The sequence below is a fragment of the Pistacia vera genome, unplaced genomic scaffold (genome assembly GCF_008641045.1).
Source record: "Pistacia vera cultivar Batoury unplaced genomic scaffold, PisVer_v2 Contig139, whole genome shotgun sequence".
In the NCBI taxonomy this organism is placed as follows: domain Eukaryota; kingdom Viridiplantae; phylum Streptophyta; class Magnoliopsida; order Sapindales; family Anacardiaceae; genus Pistacia; species Pistacia vera.
This window is the reverse complement of record NW_022195455.1, coordinates 195177-214436: the sequence shown is the minus strand read 5'-3', so window position 1 is coordinate 214436 and position 19260 is coordinate 195177. Positions and strand designations below refer to the sequence as shown.

The following is a 19260-nucleotide window of genomic DNA, read 5'->3' as shown; positions in this document are numbered from 1 at the left end:
CAAAATAAATTCCTAAACATATCCCAAAAATACAAAATATACATATTTTAAATACTTTGTTCATTAATGGTGTATTTAAAAATCCTTTGACATTATAAAACAAACTTAAAAATATGATTTTTTTTTTATTTCTAAATAAAATACTTTGAGAGAATATGATTTTAAAAAAAAAAAATCATAAATAAGAAAATACTTTTTTTTTTTGTTTCGCAAAATTATAAAAGGATGGGGCAGTGGGGTTCTGTCTCTCACAAATAAAATATTTAATGAGTAATGCTCAGCGAACAACTCATTCTCACAAACCTCTCTTACAACCTTAACGTATCAACAGATTAGCATTGCCACGTCAGCTTCCACCACACCCAATGCATCCAAGTACTACGAGAAACAAACGATCGTTCCTAGAGAAGTAACAACCGTCCCCTATGACGAAATGACGGTTCCTGATGAAGGAACGATTGTACCTTATAAATGAACAATTATACCTTATAAATGAATAATTATTCCTTCGCAGGGAATGACTGTTCCTTGAAGGAAGATTGTTGTTCCTTTAAGGAACAATCGTTTCTTCTATTCTCTTTTCTTCTTCTTCTCCTCCTCTTCGTCCTCTTGAGAAACAGTAATTTCTTCGTAAGAAACGACAATTTCTTTATAAAGAACACTCATTTCCTAAGTCTAGTTAAAATCATTTTTCGTGGTGGAGCTGCCGTGACAATGCCAGATCAGATCAGCATTGTGAGAAAAGGTTATTGGCGTAATATTATTCATATTTAATAATTAATATAGTCAAGTATAAAAACCTTAAAAATAAAAATAAAAAAAAGAAGTGCCACGTGAGCAGGATGAGAATGATGGAAGATGAGGTGGCGATGTAAAACGGTGGTGGGTGGTGGCCCTGGTGGGATAACTGATAAGGTTAGTTAAATTCTGGTTGCTTCCAAATTCAAAGGGCTGGCTAATAAAAAAGGAAAGTGCTCAAACTCAAAAGCCCAAAGGGCATTTAGTGGAAGACACGTCAGCAACTATCCACCCTTCTATCTTCACTCAGTCACTATTGATTTGATCGTGACTATCTTATTTAAACAACCACGTGATCTAAATAAAATAAATATTTGTTATTGTGCATGTGACACCTATTTTTAAGGCTTCGAATAACCCCTCATACAATTTAATCAAATATTGTAAAATTATTTTAACTGTTCCATTGATTTGTTGTTGCAATATGAATGCCATAAACCATTTGCATCGTGAAGCCAGCTGAACGGAAGCTAATTCAATCTGGATCAGTAACGGATCAGAAAATTTTGTTAGGATGGGCCAAAATCTAAAAATTATATATATTAATATTTAAAAAAAAAAAAATTGGCCTACCAAAAAATGGGTTGGATCTGCCTCTGATCTGGATGCTATGATTTCATGTCTGAATTGAGAGGACAAGAGAAATCATTTGAAAAAAGTAAAAGTATGTCTGAAATATATATTTGAGGGGACAAAAGAGACAACTGAAAGGTCGTAGTATGTCCAAGAGATATTTTTAAATAAATTTAATTATATTGTATTAAATTATTTTGAATTGCAAATATATTTCTTATTTATATAAAAAATTAGGTATACAATAAGGAAACAAAATAATATAATTACATTCAATTAAAAAAGCGAGAGATTTTGTATGATTGACGTAATCTGAGTGATTAACCACAATCATGATATTCATATTTCATCACAGTATCCCAATTTGTAGGTCTTCCATGGACAGTTGCCTTCACACCAACAAGTTAACATATTCGTGTATAGTGAAATTATATTAACTACTTCTATGGGAGTTTGACGGTTCGTTTGGAACTCTTTGGTATATTACTCAAAAGATCCTGAGTTTGAATCCTCAAGACTACTAATAAAAGTAGCCATTGCCTGTCCATTAACTTTAGGATCTCAGGGAACTAGTTGAGATACTTGCAAGCTGGCCTAAACATCTCCCGTTACAAAAAAAAAAATTATATTACCCAAGTTGATGGGCACAAAGAAAAAAGAACTTGACATTTGGTATGCCTAAAATGGGTAAACAAGAAAGCCCAATTCAAACCACTTAAAAGAGTACCTAAACTGGAGCTTTGAACATGGGCTTGGATGAACATTAAAAATAAACTAATAAACTGGAGCTTTAGTTATGTGCTTGTATGATTTTTTTTTGTTTTTTTAGTGCAACAAAGAAGCCAGGCACATGCTGAAAGAATTGATGGCTCTGCTTTGTAGATCATGATTCATGAATTAATAAATATAAATCATTTAGTAAGATTATTATTTTTTTTCTTTATAATTGTCAAGAACATCAAATCAATGGTGAATTTCTTGTCAGAAGAGGAAGTTCTGCACTTATTTATATGTTTCAGCCTATCCCTGGAGGAGCTTGTCAAAATGCTGAGTGTTTGGGAGGTCAAATCAAATTAATCCTGGAGACTGACTCATTGTTCATTGCTAATTAAATTACTCTCTAAATCATCATTCCTATCTTCTGCAGCCATGGTGAGCTCCGCAGCCCTCTTCGCATGGTGCCTCCAGTCCGTTTGCATCAACGTGTAGATCATCATGCAGAGACACGACAATTGCGCAGCCAGCAGCCCAAACCAAAGACCCTTGAACCCAACTTTGAATTTGAATGTTGTGAGAACCGCAACTGGTAATCCCACCAAGTAAAATGAACATAAATTTATGCGTGCGCCATCTTTGGGACGTGCGGTTCCTGTCAAGACTCCACAGGCTGATGTTTGCGGAGAGTTGCCGATTTCGCATAACCCCAAAATGGGAAGTGTAGCCGAGATCAAATGAAGAACTTGTGGCTCACTTGTGTACAATTTCCCCCATATAGATTTCATGGCAGTCATGAAAACGAAGGCCGAAAGTCCAAAACCGAATGCCATAGTTATGCCGATTATTGCAGTCCATTGGGCCCGAGAAGGCTGCCCAGCGCCCAATGCGTGGCCAACTCTTGTTGCCAAGCTGCAGTTCATTGCAAATGGGAAGACATAGAGAATCCCTGTTGTTTGAATAAGAATACCCATGGCTGAAATGCTAATCTCTGGATTGCCGAGTAATCCACAAAGAAACAGCATAATTTCATACCACCACCACTCCAAGCACACAGAAATGCAACTGGGCACAGAAAGACTTAGCAATGGTCGCCACCCATGAAAGAAGGAATAAAAGGTGAACCCATGCCAAGGTTTGAGTGCTTCTTTTGACACAATGACATAAATCAGCAAGCCCAAATTCATATTTAATGTATTAAAAGCAAGAGCCAATGCAACACCTTTTACTCCTAACTTCAAATGAATAGCAAATAAGTAGTTGATTGGAAGGTGAAGGACGACAGCAAAAATAGCTGAAATTGTAAGTGGGCTAGTGCGGCCTTGGGTTCTTAAAAAGGCCCTCATTGGGTGGAGAGTGGCTTGAGCTAGCAATTCAGGAATAGAAAAGAGCATGTAACTATTAGCAACTTTTGAGATATCAGGATGTTGTCCCAAACGTAGAAAAATGGGCTCCGTGTTTAGCCAAAAGAGAGAGATGAAAACGGATACAAGCAAGAGGAGACACAAAGCTTTTTGGTAGATTTGACTCAGAACTGAAAATCTCTTGGCTCCATAGGCTTGCCCACAAATTGGATCCATTCCAATAGCCAGGCCTTTAATGACTGAAACTCCTGTGATATTTGCACACCCAAGTGCCAGCGAGCCCCCAGCTAACTCTGTTCTCCCAAGATGACCCAAAAAGAGCATAGAAATTGAAGATCTTGAATTTAGAAGCAATGTTGTCATTACTATGGGGCCTGCAATCTTTCCCAGAGATAGAACCTCTGCTCCGACCTGCATATAATTGATATTCGTTAAACTTTTAGAGTACAGTAAGTGAAGTGAAAAAATAAAATAAAGATTGGAGCTTTTGGGTTTTTTAAAATTTTTAAGTGTACCAAAGTTCAAAAGAGCATTTTGAACCACTTTTCAGGTATGCAAACAGGATCCTAAAATAAAAGTATAAACTTTTCTAAAAGTAACCGAGGGACAAAATAAACTATCTTAAATAGATTCCATGCATTTATGCTTTTAAAGTTAAACTCTTTGCAGGGCAGCTGAAAGCTAATTAGAAGAAGCATCTCTCACAGAAATAATATACAAGAGATATAGTGGGGCTATGAATGATTTATAAGCTAATATGCCTAATGGTCACTTTTAGTAGCCAAATGAAAGTAAAAACAAAAAACAGTAAGATCCACTGGGTGTATGACATTGAATAAAAACAAAATGCCTAAAAGAATATCTCCAAAGATTGATCATTCTGCACACTTTCACTTCATTTTTAGTGCATTCCACTGGTCATCATCTTAAACTCTTGAAAGTCAAAATAAAAATATTTTATATATAAAGTTTCACTTAAAGAAATCTCACTCACTCTGTACAGTGTTAAGTGTTTAGCCTAAAGTGGAATCCACTACCCTCCTGAATACCCGGCTATTCTTTGTTTGGGCAAACATCTTGGTCAATTCTTCAAAGTGGCACGTACATGGTTTTTATTATAAGGACACAAAGAATCTCTACCACCATTCCACAAAAAAAAAAAAAAAAAAAAAAAAGAATCTCCACCATAAGTAAAACCTCAGAATATTAGCTACAATGACAATCTTTTTGCTAGCCACAGCCAGGCCACAACTCTCTTTTCTTCCTCCACTATAAATGGTCTCAACCCAGTACATAAATATCAGCGTTCATTTACAAAATAAGCAGCAACAAAAAGGGAAAAAAGAAAGCTATTGCTCTGAAAACTTGTTCAAATCTTTTTTGATTTCTATTTTGCTTCAACAGTAAGTTAAACCTTTTATTTCATAAATAATGAAGCACGTCATTGCCATAAGTACATGCTTTAATGAAAGGCAATGACGAAATTAGGTCAAAAGCGCTTATTTGGAAAGAAAATTATTACTTTCCTCCTTCATAAGCACATACCATTTTATGCATAAACTCATTTTGGACATGTGAAGAATGAACTGTAAAGCTTTAAACTTCCTTTTTTATTCTTTGATCGTCAAGAGAACTAAATTAACAAACAAGCTAGAAAGCAAGAAAGAGAGTCTTGCCTCGTGCAACTGCAGTCCACGGAGACCATTCATCGGAAGATGTCTAAAGAACCCCTGCATGAATTTTCTTTCAGGTTTTGCTGGCTTTCCTTCTTCATTGTCATCTTCTTCCGTTGTAATTAATAGTTGATCACTGCTTATACTCCCTGGAGATTCAGACGTTCCACTTCCCGGACACATTTTTATACTTCAAACTTGCCAACCAAACAACCCAGAAACAGCAAAACCAAGCAGGTTCCACTTCCAGAGAAGGATTGAGACAAATTAAACAACTGGGATGTCAAGAAAAAAACACAAAAAAGATATCAGAAATAAAAGAAGAACATGTATATAATTATATACAAACACTGATATCTTTATTAATAAGTGATCAAACCTTATGAATTACAAAGCCAATAAAACAAGTCGCTAGTGTGAAGTTGCTGGACTTAATTCCTAAGGCATGGCATTGAAAATTTTGTTATGAAGAGAAGATGAAAAGAGCAGAGAAAATAAGTGCATTGGGACATGGAAAACAATGGGAACAAAAAAGCTTGAACTTACATATCCCAAGGCCTTCAACTAATATATATACACTTTTTAAGTAAGTTGATTGCTATTTCTCTACCAGTATATTTTTTTTCCCTGGCCCCGGGCCAGTAATTGTTGTTGGGTGAGAATGTAAATTATTGTTTTACCAAATTTAAGATTTCAAATCCAACGATGATCACTGTCTCCTTTAAGAATTATTATTGCCTTATATAGGTTAATAACCTATAAATAAATTGAGTGAACGATTTTTTTCCATCCAAATAATGGCTTAATGATTTTTTTTTTACGCACAAACTTTTAAAATACCATTTTATTATCCAAATTTATATTATGTTTTTTATTTTGGTATCATTGCAACCCCATACCACCACTATTCTCTTCCATGATTATCACTTACCAAAACCTCTCAAACTTTACTCTTGCCGACCTTGCCAATCACTGACAATTGAGCGATTAGGGTTTGCGTAACCGCCCCTCCTATGTCAAGGTTCGATCAATCCCAACCATCACAATCCAACCTTCCATCTTCAAAAGAATCATCGACCTCCCTTCTTCAAAAGTCTCAACAGTCTGGACCGAGTTTGCTCTTTTAGTCGTTGGAATATAAATTTAGGTAGAAAAATAGTATTTTAAAAGTTTGTAGGTGGAAAAATGTCATTAAACCATTATTTGGGTGGGAAAAAGTCCTTAACTCAAATAAATTATAAATTAGTGGACAAATCAAAGTGATTACTGTGTATACAGGAAAATTCTACACTGAAATATATAGTTTATAATTAATTTGGCCACTGTCTTAGACGCCACAAATTGTGGATGCCTTGGTTTTCCCTATGTAGTTTTCCATTATATTTTTTGATTGAACACTTTCTAATAAGTGGTAAGTTGGTTGTTCAAGTGGGGTTTTTGAATTGATATTAGCAGCATTTCACTAGTGTGTGGACCTGCAAAGACAGCAAGTTTAAGGGGTTACCTAAACACTTTTTTGTTTATAAAGTTGGTCGAAAGTTAAACGAAGGTTTAAAAATATTACATTAACTTATTATTTATAGGATTAAGGCATAGGTATTAGGCTGAACACTTGCTCTTATTATACGAGCACAGGCCACCGGATTTGGTTTCCTTTAAGACTGTCACTTGGCTGCATTTTCATGCCACTGCTCTACCTGAGGAATCAAATATCTTCAAACCAATTACATTTGATCCACGTTCTGGCGTTTTGGGTTACAATCTCTTATACAAACAAGAGTGTCTTGTTTCCAGAGACACAGATGTAGCTTTGATTCCAGTTGACTTCTCACCTGGATTTGACTTGTTTCCTTTTGTATTTTGTAATTTGTTGCAGAGTGGGGATGATTTTAACTACTGAACATGACTCTAGCTACCTAGCTCCCTAATTAAAATTGAAAGCTATAACTTAATTCGGTTTCTTTAAGCTTCAGCCCTGTCTTATTACATCCCTTTGGTTGTTTCATTCTATTGAATATATTAAATTTAAAAATATTAATTGAAGGTACCTACATTATTGCATTTTCAATAAAGGGGACATTCCTCCAGCCAAGAGCTCAAACAATTATCTTCTTTACCAAACTTTGTACGAATTAATTTAATTCAACCCCTATATATATATATATTCTAATTGGCACACCTAAATTATCAATTTGAGAAGTGACAAGACACTAATATGCAAGTGGAATTAAATAGTTCTCTAGGCGTAGAGTGGTAAACTTAGCAGTTAGCAGTACAAAATTGAAGTGTGAAGAAGGCTTTTGTCTACCATAAGTTATAAAATTCAACAAACACACAAACTATATGAAATCTTTAATGAATTATTATTTAACTTACAGTCAAATCATGCATTCCACTGGTGATGTATACCTACTTTAGAACAATGAGTACTTGTGAGCAAAAAAGAAATACCAAAGTGACAGTGAGTGGTTATGGTCTATGTCCCCACATGATATTTGGTGTCTCTCAAAAATAAAATTAAAATCATAAGAAGTAGGAAAAGGAACTGAAAGGATCCAAAAGAAAAATGAGTTCACATCTGATCTGAAAGTTTAGAGAAGATGAAGATGAAGATGAAGAATGAGTAGTTTGAGCCTCTTAATTTGTTGTTCAACAGTCATTTAACTTTCCCAGTTGGCTTCTGCATTAGACAATAGGTCGAATTAGAATTAATTCTTTCCTTCATGAAACAGGCTGCTCTATAAAAGGATCTTAGCTGTTGCTACGTACGGGTTTTGCTTTTTTCATGGGATCCAATTGACTAAGCTAACCCATAACTAGCAAAAAGAATATTAATACTTTCACAGATTTCTATCCGAGACTTGATTTTCTTTATTCAAGAACAAATAAAATGGTGGGTGGAGCACTCTTTATGATCAAACTTTTCAGACTTTTGAGTAAAATAAAACTATATAGAATCATTCGACTGGCTTGCCTTTTCATTGAACTTAATCTTTTCACAATTAAAAATATTCGAGTTCCAAATCACAGACTTTAATTCTTTACACCTAGGATTTGTAGCTTTAGGATCTATACCCCAACTCCAAGAGCCAGCATTATAATGTTTTTGCTCGCAGTTATGGGTACTAATAAAAAGTAAAGACTTTCGTATTGCTAATATATCTCATTGGCTCTCTTAACTTCAATTATTTGAGGTTTGTTTGTGAACAAAATGATGAATGATGATGCCCATGTCTCCTTTTCTCCCCACAGTCACCTAAACTATAGTTTAAGTAATTAAATCTTAATAAAGACAATGAACTAGTTCAAATTATTCACTTCTTTTAGTGCATGCACCATATAGCTTTTTAATTATAAGAACAAGAACCTACTTTGTGACATAGATATACTTTCACTTAGTAGCCAATAAGAATCTGTTCATGATTATGAACTCTAACCTAGCTCAACCTAGAAATTATTTGCTGGGAAATTATTAGCAGTAAACACTAATATTATGAAGTACAAAGCAACGTGAAAGCCAAATTAAACTAAGTGGAGTAGGTAAAGTTTTGCTTTTCCTGAACGGGAAGCTTTTCCTGTTTAATTGGTCCCTTGAACCCAGATAACTTTCTCCATTGAACTCACAGTAAATATTATTTGTCCATGCCATTTCCTATAATTAATTACTTAAACCTTAATTAACAAAACAAAAGAACCTGAATGGCCGTACTTTAGGTATGCATGCGTGCTATCTCTATCTCTCTTTCAAAAACATTGATGAATCTCTCTGCGTTTTCTTATTCATTCAATCGGGACCAGCCCCTCCCACCCTTAACTGTACGAAAGATGCCAAATTGGACCAACCAAAGTTTCAGCATATGCTCTCAATTTCTCTTCACAAACAGGACCTCCAACTTGTTCAGTTTTCGGCATTTGAATTTTTTAGTTTCTTGAAAGCTAACTAGACCGAGATTTTTATGGCCATAATTTGTACTGCGTTTTTATAACAGTATATTTTGCATGCCGCTCTGCAACACACTTTCTCTTTCAAAGAGTTTTTTTTAAATCTCTGTCTCTTGCTTCAACTTTGGTCCATGAACTTCAGCTTTCAGAGACAAACATGAAATGATGACATTAAGGTTTTTATTTTATATATAATTATTTGTTAATGAATAGCAAGCACACAGCACTATTTCCTCCCATCATTGGCTGCTTCTTTCTCTTCCTTATTGTGAGGGTCATGGGAACTTAGTTTAATTAATATACACATCATTAAGCTTATATATTATTATCATGCTTAACTGAACCAAATTAAAAGCATAATTACAAAGTTAATAATTTTCTATTTGGATAATGTTTTTTCTCCTGCCAAGTAATTAACAACTCCCTTAAGATAATAAAAACTAATTGCAAAACCCTTTATCAATTCTAGAAGGAATAAAAGACATACCCTTTCCAAATGGTCTCCACGTGCTTAACCTTATTTTTATTCCTTAACCTTACTTATCTTCCTCTTAATTACTTAATTATTCTTATATCTTTATTTTAAGACGTAATTTAAACTTAAACATTGAAGAAGACAACCATCACTGGATGGTCGGTGGGTAAAAGAGCAAAAAAGAGGTTCTATGAGCTCCTGAGTTCGAGTCTTTCCAGACACTAATAAGAGTTGTCATTGAGACTCTTATTCGACTCACAGTCCCAAGGCCCCGTGAGATTAGTTGAGGTGCATATATGTTAGCTTAAACATCCTCGATGATAAAAGAAAAAAAAAAAACATTGAAAAAGACATGTCATTTTAAGAGATTTTTGTATTAACTCTTATCCGACTGACAATTTTAGAGTTTTGAGAGATTAGTTGAGGTACATGTAAGTAAAACCTCTAGTGTGACAAAAGAAAAAATAAATTTAAGAAGACAAGTCATTTTAAGAGGTTTTTTGTATTAATTTTCTTTTGAAAAGAAATTTGAAACTCGTCTTAATTAAGTATAATTAACGATTAATCGAGATTAAGCTAATTTAGTACTCCTCCCTTTGTCATAAACGACAAAACTGTTAATTTGTAGAATACGATGAATGAATCTTGATAGTGGGACCAAATGATCCTCCAATGTCTTCCCACGTTCTAATCAAAGTGGGTGGGCCATCACTTATGATGTTTTTGTGTCCTCCAACTTATCCACTAAGATCATGCCATGTGTCACTTTCTTCAAAGTCAACCCTAAATGCTGCCTTGTATTGTTACAGCAACACCTGTTATTGTCAAGAATTGGGTAGCAAAAACAGTTATCCTTTCCTGTTTAATGCCAAAAACACTAAAACAAAAATATATATATAAAAACAAAAACATTTTTTGTCTTACACATCTTTGCTTATTAAATTAAACTTAATTTGGGTATTAATTATTTATTTATTTTGTTGCATTATTGATGTTATTATTTTTTTATTTTTTTATTATTGACATGATTAGTTAAACCCCATCTTTGATTAATGTATCAATCTGCTTTAGCTTGTCTGCAAAAGAAAAACCATTATTAATTAATTTTGTTTAAATTAAAATTAATTGGATGAATAATTAATTATGATTATTAAAACTAATTAACTTGATTTAAAACCATAGCTGGACCTTTGGTTGTCAATATGCATGGGCCTGAAGTGTGGATTGGGTTTTGTCCTGGGCAAAGTTTGACCCAATAGTCCAAGACTGCAAACAAGAGTAATTCTATTTAGCTAGTAGCTACTATGTATTATTTTGTTATTGTTTAGACCAAATTTCTAGTTATAAATATAGATATAATAATATAAACCTACCAACATAAGGGAAACTAAATAAACTCTTAATAACCTGGGGAAATTTTGCTAAATAAAATAAGATTGTTTGAAGGTAAACTAAATATAGCAGGATTCAGAGATTAATTAGGAAAATTAATTACTACATTTACATATTACATATCTGATACTCTAATTATACCAAACGAATCCCAAATCAGGATGGAAAATATTAACTTAAAATTTTTATTTGATTATTCTTTAGATTCTTCTCGTTAATTGCACTCGATTCTATATATGTTTGTCATAAAATTTTCTATTTATTCTTTCCTGTTTTATTAAGCAAAAGGCTTAAACTGTTGATCATCTTCTCTCCAAGCAAATTCCGAAAAAGAAATTCTCAGTATGAAATTCAGTTCGATCATCAAGAAGATTCTTGGCGGTGGAAGCCTTTCAAAGAAATCGAAAGATTACCGGCGGCTAGTAATGAGCGATGAGAAAGATCATCATCATCATCATCATCAATCAGTTAAGGTTCGACGAGGTTACGTGGCTATTTACGTTGGCGAGGAGGCTAAAAGATACGAAGTTCCAGTTAAATATCTCTCTTTTCCGCCATTTCTAGAGCTCGTGAAGCAGTCAGTAGGTGATGATTTTGACACTCAGATTGATGGTCCTATAAATCTTACATGCACAACTGAGACATTCGATGAGTTACTGAAACTTGCCAAGAACTTTTAGAATTAATTTCTTTCACTTTTTTTCATTCTTTAATTTATAAATAGGGTTTCAGTTAGTTATATTACTCTAAACTAAAGTCGGGTTTGTATGGTTTTATTGTTTCTTGATACAGTATTTTTCTCTGTAATTTTACAATATTCACAGTTCTATAGTTTCTTTTAGGGAGAACGACATTTTCCCACCCAAGGTTTGGCGAAACTGGCGAAACAACCTTTCCCACCTTTCAAGTTTCAAAATAACACTTTCTCACCCTTCTTTAGGTTCTATTATGTTTTTCGTTAATATTTTATTGAAAATATGAAAATACACTTAAATATTTGACTTTATAAATTGTTTATTTGGTAAAAAAATCAAAAAAGAAAAAATAGTTAGCTTCTACCTTAAAAGTTAGGATTAATGCTATGCAATTGTTTAAAGTTAAATGATTTTAATATTTTTTTATTTATAATATCATTAATATCTCATCATTATTATTCAATAATCTATTAAATTTATAATTTTTTTCATTTTTACTAATTAACATAAAAAATCAATATTCCTAATTAGTTAAATAAACAAAGGAAAAAAAATATTTTTACACTTGAACTAATAAATAATTGAATAAAGACTTTGGTTTAGCTAAATTTTAATTTATAATAAATTAATTAAAAAATACACTAGTTAAGGGTATTTTTATCTTTTTAATCAAATATTAATAGAAAACACTAACAAAATCTAACAAAGAGTGGGAAAGTGTCATTTTGAAACTTATTGGGTGGGAACGTGTTGTTTTGCCAAACCTTGGGTGGGAAAATGTTGTTCTCCCTTTCTTTTATCTTTTAACTCATAAAATTAATTAATTCGTACACGTGTCATTCTCTTTATCATCAAAATCCCATTAGCTCTTGTCTTGTTCAGTATAGATGTTTATTCATATTCTGCTTTATTCCAGTTGGCTTGATTTTGAAGTTGCTAGCATAAGGTAACATCTTTCATGAAACTTTTTCTCTCTTTTTGGCGATTAAGAGTGTTCGGACCAGTTTATACATACTTTGATTAATCATATTAGCAATCAAGGAGAACCAAACTTAGAAACTCTTAAATAATATACCCAAAAATCCTTATCGTCTCACTCTATCACCCAAGGGCAATTTCATGAAACAATTTAAATGCTTCTTGGAACTGAAAACCATATATCAAAATTTAAATGGCAATATTTTTCTTCAAGTCATATTCGAATGTTTCTTGATCTTAACTATTTTATCTCCTATTTAATCTACAACAATTAAGAAATAATATAGAAGAGGCTTTAACTTTTTAATTCTTTTGCTTTACGAAGATATCCCCATAAGAAAATGGCCTTTGCATTATTGCATACTCTAAAACTTTTGATACACACCCTAGAAATGGAAATAAAATCTCTTAATCTCTCCAAAAATGCTAATATTAATGTATGCTTGTCAAAATTAAATTATCACAATCAATTAATTATGATGATTATACCATTTTATCATCTATCTATGTATTAATTATCATCTATAATATTATTGATGCGATTTTTCACACCAACGAGAAGTACGTAATTCTCGTGAGGAGATTTACGTAAATGTTTGTAACAAACCGATTATTTAGTGCTGGACTAATGCTAAAATGATAAATAAATACGAAGAACAGAAAATTTTTAAAGTAGTTCGGATGTAAGATGCAAATTCCATGTCTACTATTATTTTATTGCCTTTTTTTTCTGTGTATTTTTGTGCATACACAATTATAAGTATAAATGAGACTGTTTCTATAGCTAGAAAATAAAGCATTCAAAAAGATTTTCTTATTAAGATGAGAGATCTCTTTATATACTGCTACTGTCTTGGTAAACTTATTAATGAAGTAATACTTATAAAGAGCAACACGTCGACTTGGGGTGGTCTTGCACATAAAGTAACTCTCATATGAGATGACACGTAGCTTGACTGTCAATACAAATTGATGCTTACTAATGAAATGAGGTGACACGTAACCCCTGACTGTCAACACAAATTGATGCTTACCTAGTGATAATGTATTTCTAGGCCATGCGATGTGAATTCAAAAGGTCGAGTTTGGACCACTGGGCTAGCAAGCAAGCCAAGCTGGACCAGGCCTGGCCGTTTTGCGATATAGCTTATCGATTATGAACGTGGGTCTTCAAATTTGAACTTGTACCGTTGTTTTTAAGTTGACCTTAAAACGAAGGGCCCTCTCAATTCTATTTATACGCCGTGCCAAAAATCAAAGTTTGACTTCATGGACTGATGCACGCGAGGTTGACAATAAAGCTACGACTTTGTCACACTACCCCACCTGATTTTGAATCTGAAGCTTCGGCTTCAGCTTCAGGATTTATCTATATATAGCCCTGACTCTCAAAGAATATATATTTTATTAAAATTCTAAGTGAGTTTCAGAGATTACTTAGGAATCAATGATGGAATCAGTAAAAGTTTTGTTAATGAAACTGTGTTTGCTCGTCTCCCGCCATTCTATTTCTAAGAAGAGCTGTTACCGGAGGCCACTAGTGCAGGTGGCTGAGAATGATAAAACTGTAAAGATTCGACGAGGGTATGTGGGTATTTACGTGGGCGAAGAGGCTAAGAGATATGAAGTTCCTGTAAAGTATGTGTCGTTTCCACCATTTCAAGAACTCATGAAGCAGTCGGAGGACGATGAGCTTGATTTTAAGATTGATGGTCCAATAAAGCTTTCATGCACGCCTGAGATATTTGAATGTCAGATTTTGAAGCTAGCCAAGAAATTTTAGTTCTCAACGTCGAACGGCAAGGGTGCGGCCATTTTAGCCGCAGCAAGCTAACTATCATGTGCCATGAATCCTCTCCACCATTATTTTTTGACCTGATTATTTGGGTACATGTACTCTCATGTCGAAACATCGGATTGTATCTACAAACTAGTGAATTTGTACTTGAAAGAGATGAATATATATATATATTGTTAGATGAATCCCAGCTCTGTTAACTTTTGCTCTTGGTTTTCCTTTAAAGACATGTAGAAATTGAATTGAATATATATATATTGTTAGATGAGTCCCAGCTCTGTCAACTTTTGCTCTTGGTTTTCCTTTAAAGACATGTAGAAATTGAATTGAATATATATATATATATATATTCAATTCAATTTCTACATGTCTTTAAAAGAAAACCAAGAGCAAAAGTTAACAGAACTGGGATTCATCTAACAATGGATTGTGCACTAAATTTGATTTCCTGCGTTTCATTTTGCGCTTTCTTTCTTAAGTGGCCCTAAAGAGAGATTCTGGGTATCCTTCTCATTGATCTTTCCGATATGTTAAGTGTCAAGTGATGTACACTATTGATATGCTCAGCAATTAGCAATGAAAAAAGTTATTGTTGACGCTTGATTTTGGACGCCAACGACTCGCACGTGGGAAACGCTGAGCTGACTCAGGAGACACACGTGATGGATCCATGAGATTTGAATATGGAGCTGAGATTATATATTTTGCAGAAAAAATAAATAAAAGATTGACAAGAGGGGTTTTTATAGTGGTTCGGATGCAACAAGCGACTCCTACATCCACTGTTATTTTATTTGATCTCTCCCTATTTCTATGAATTTGCCCGTAAGGCATACAAAGATGAAGAAATACAGTGTTTTTACAGAGAGAAATAATTGAAGTTCAATCTCAGCCCAGCCTCTAGCCTCTCTTCTTCGGGAAGAGAAAAATCCATTTATTCACAAAACACTCAATGCAATGAGTGTTTTGCAAGCTGCCTTGACACATGGAAGGCTCTTGTCCATTCATCTCTTTGAAATGAGATAAAGTTGGTGAGAATATCTTTGGAGTTATGGGCTTGACAGCTGATACAAAGAGACATTAATTGTGCTGACATAGGCTTGACTTTTGAGGCATAACAGTTATCTAAACCACTCAAACAAATTCTAATATTTATTTCTAATAGGCTTCTTATACGGAATATTTGTTAGAGTCCTATACCGATTAGACATGTTTATACCTATTGGTTTATAAGAGGGGGTAATCCTCCCATTCAACAAGACGTTATTGGTGAATAGTCAGACCTATCTCAAATTCTATCATGGTATTAGAGTTAGACCTACTTGAACTAAATACTTGATCAACGGGTGAGGAGTTAGAGCCAACATCTATCTCCATCAACAGATATGATCCAACATATCAACTGTATTATTATAATATTATATTTCCTTATTATATATATATATATATATATATATAAGTAATGTTGACTCAATTATAATCTTCACTAAATTATGTCCTTTAATCTCATTTGCTCGTAATTTCAACAAAATAGATTCAGTTTTGAGGTCAACAATAGATTTTGCTGACAGATTAACCTAGAAAATTGTGATAATTGATTTTATTAATTGAAAATAATAAGTAAGAGATTCAAACATGAGACGCGATAAGAGATTCAAATATTAGACTTTTATTATATTATGGTAAGTCAAAAACTTAAACTATTATGTAAAAGTCTAACACTAATAGTCAGACTATATACCTGAATCAGTGGCGGATTTACTTAATGACGCGTGGGGACTATGGCCCCCACTCAAACTTTAAAAAACTTTGGATTATATAAATATTTATATTTAGTTATATTTTACCCCCTATAAAACTTTGACATTTTACCCCCATAAATTTTTTTGTTCAATTTTTACCCCCATCGAGTGAAATTTCTGGATCCGCCACTAACCTGAATCCGTTGTCTTATTGACGATTTTCTCATTACCTAACCTTAATCCATACATTACGCATCTAGAAAATAGCGGCGGCCGTTGAGCAAGTCTCTCTGGAACTGGGTCTGCAATCTGCATGCATTTAATTCAATCAGTGTAATAATTAAGAACTAATTTCATTTCCTTAATTTAAAAAACCTCTTGGTTTCAAGGCATGCATTTATTCTGCAGGCCCTAACATTTGTAAGTTGGTTTGCTCATTAATAAGGTCAAAATAATCAAGCAAGAACCTGGACAAAAACATAATACATATACGCATTATTTGATGTTACTTTCGATTATTTATGCAAACTAACACATCTAATATGAGTTCAAAAAATAATCCACGTAAAATATTAATGGTTTATTCTGAATTTATATAATTCATACCTTTTGAATGAATCTGATTTGTGGTAAATCCCTGAGGCAAGGATTCACACCATGTGTTAGTCTCTTTAGGTTAACTTTAATTTTAAGTTTGTCACTGTAATAGTATATAAGCGTAATTTTGACTTAAATTAGGGATCCGAAATTATTCGCTTTGTAAGTCATACTTGTGTGCAGTAAAAAAAAAGAAGTAATAAAAAAACTGTGGATGTAGGGTTTACATTAAGCATCCGAACCATAGACACGTAGCTAGGATTATGAGTCAATGGGTTCAAAACATCAAAGTTGATAAATCTATAATAAAACATATACTGAAGTAATAAACATAAAAAATGTACTTTTAAAAGTTATATATACCAAATTATTAATTCTACAATTGTCCTCGACGATTTTTTATATTCTGAAAACGTTGCATAATTGTTTCATTGATAATTCCAGCAAATATCTCTCTCTCAATATATGCAATAAGATAATCATTTAACAATTGATCTCCCATTCGATTATGTAATCGATTTTTCACAATCTTCATTATAGAAAGTGCTCTTTCAACACTTGCAGTTGCAACATGTAATATCAATGCTAATTTCACAAGTAAATAAACCAAGTAATATACCACGTTCTTCTTTGTTTGAACCAACTTTTCAGAAAGAGCACCAATTCCATTTAATGTCAAAAATCATTATTAGAGCACATATCAAGAATATAAGTATCCAGCTACTACAACGAAATTTTTCTATGGTAACATGCGGAAAGTGCAACCGTAGATAAACAGTAGCATTTTTGTCCCTGTTGTTATAGCCCGTGTTACTAAAAAAATGAGGCTTCGGTAACACTTTTTGCATGTTATTAATAATTATTTAAATTTATTGTTGAGTATATTATAGCGCTTGTTTGTAGTTACAAATGATTTTAGCTAACACTTCGTAAATGCTATAAATTCGTTTTTCATAAAATTTTTAAACTGTTATAGCTTACTTTTTTGTAACATTCTTAAAATATTGTAGATTTGTTTGTAATCTATAACATTTTTAAAATGTTGTAGATAAGTTTTTCGTAACATTATTAAAATTCTATAAAATAATTATTAGTAAAAATATAATATGAGAGAAAATAAGAGGAAATGAAAGAGAGAGAAAAGTTTAAAAAATATTAATTAATAATTGAGGTTAAAATTGTAAAATCTATAAAACATTAATACTTTTTTGAAATTTTTAAAAAGTTAAATGAGTTCAATTGAACCACTTGTATGATCCGAACCCTTTTAAAAATCATTTTCCTTGTGCGATTACTTGTTTTTATTTGTGTTTATTATCCATCTATTGATCAAGTATCAAATATTTGGGTTTTATACAAACTCTTATGTACGTAGATTCTTTTTGAATCTTACGTACTTCTCGTTGGTGCAAATCGTTGCATTAATAGAATCATGAATTAATAACGATTATGACATTAATAATGTTTTTTTATTCTCATAAAGAGGTGACAAAATTTAATCTCCATTTTCCATTGTTGCTGCAGCTTCCTGTGCTGAGTTCGCTAACATTTACGATGGCATGCTTCATGCTTACCAGGTTTTGACCAATTAAACGTTGGCCAAGTCCAACTCCCGAGTACTTGAAGCTTGCAAGTTCAACATAAACTTGATATAATTCTCCGCTCTTTAAAGCTTAAACTACTCGACCACTCTGTCACCTTTCTTGTCTATATATTCTGAAATCCCTTACGACTTCTTTGTGTCAAACCCTAATTAGCTGACGAGCTTCTGTATGCTTGTGACTTCCTCTTCAGTTTCTAATTTATCTATTATGTCTTCAGCTAAAGGTTTTTCACTGAAAAAGATCGGTTCACTTATCAGAAAGATATCAGCTGCAAGCCAGTCTAAGAAGCCAATGGTGTCTGAGAAGACCAAAATGGTTCAAGTTCCAAAGGGTTATTTGCCCATTTATGTGGGCGAGGAATCAACGAGATATGGAGTTCCAGTAAAGTATCTATCGTTTTCGACATTCCAAGAACTTATGATCCGGCATTCACATGATCATGATGAGCTTGATACAAAGATCTTTGGTCCAATAAAGCTCGCATGCACACCTGAGATATTCGATCAAACACTTCAGCTTGCCAGGAGCTTATAGACTTCCAAAATTAACAGTCTAATAGAAAAGATTTTGGTCAAAACTAAGCGAGGTTGATCAATTGATATTCTATATTCTTTTCCTAGTTTTCTTTTGTTTAAGTCACTGTAAAGCAAAGGAAATCCTTTCTTCAACATATTGGTTATATGATTCTTTTTTTTTTTGGGTCTGCACATCTGCATGCGTTTAGTTCAATCAGTGTAACAATCAAGAACTAATTTCATTTCCTTAATTTAAAAAACCTCTTGGTTTCAAGGCATGCATTCAACACAAATTGATGCTTACCTAGTGATAATGTATTTCTCGGACATGCAATGTGAATTCAAAAGGTCGAGTTTGGACCACTGGGCTAGCAAGCAAGCCAAGCTGGACCAGGCCTGG

The 19260-nt window shown here is 33.2% G+C and overlaps 3 protein-coding genes across 3 annotated transcripts; 2 read left to right on the top strand and 1 right to left on the bottom strand.

Moving 5' to 3' along the window:
* Positions 1-2369: 2369 nt before the first annotated feature.
* Positions 2370-3869, bottom strand: LOC116122914 (protein DETOXIFICATION 53-like). The gene has a single exon (XM_031408716.1). It carries the CDS (start codon positions 3864-3866, stop codon positions 2463-2465), a length of 1404 nt encoding a protein of 467 aa, XP_031264576.1. The 5' UTR covers positions 3867-3869; the 3' UTR covers positions 2370-2462.
* Positions 3870-11275: 7406 nt separating this feature from the next.
* On the top strand, positions 11276-11611 carry LOC116122958 (auxin-induced protein X15-like). Its single transcript, XM_031408762.1, has one exon. The coding sequence runs from the start codon at positions 11276-11278 to the stop codon at positions 11609-11611; it is 336 nt and encodes a 111-aa protein (XP_031264622.1).
* Positions 11612-18552: 6941 nt separating this feature from the next.
* On the top strand, positions 18553-18879 carry LOC116122957 (auxin-induced protein X15-like). Its single transcript, XM_031408761.1, has one exon. The coding sequence runs from the start codon at positions 18553-18555 to the stop codon at positions 18877-18879; it is 327 nt and encodes a 108-aa protein (XP_031264621.1).
* Positions 18880-19260: the final 381 nt, after the last annotated feature.

Bases quoted from the DNA above. Each gene is read 5' to 3' on its own strand.
- LOC116122914 (XM_031408716.1), bottom strand. From the start codon at position 3,866: ATGCAGGTCGGAGCAGAGGTTCTATCTCTGGGAAAGATTGCAGGCCCC.
- LOC116122957 (XM_031408761.1), top strand. From the start codon at position 18,553: ATGTCTTCAGCTAAAGGTTTTTCACTGAAAAAGATCGGTTCACTTATC.
- LOC116122958 (XM_031408762.1), top strand. From the start codon at position 11,276: ATGAAATTCAGTTCGATCATCAAGAAGATTCTTGGCGGTGGAAGCCTT.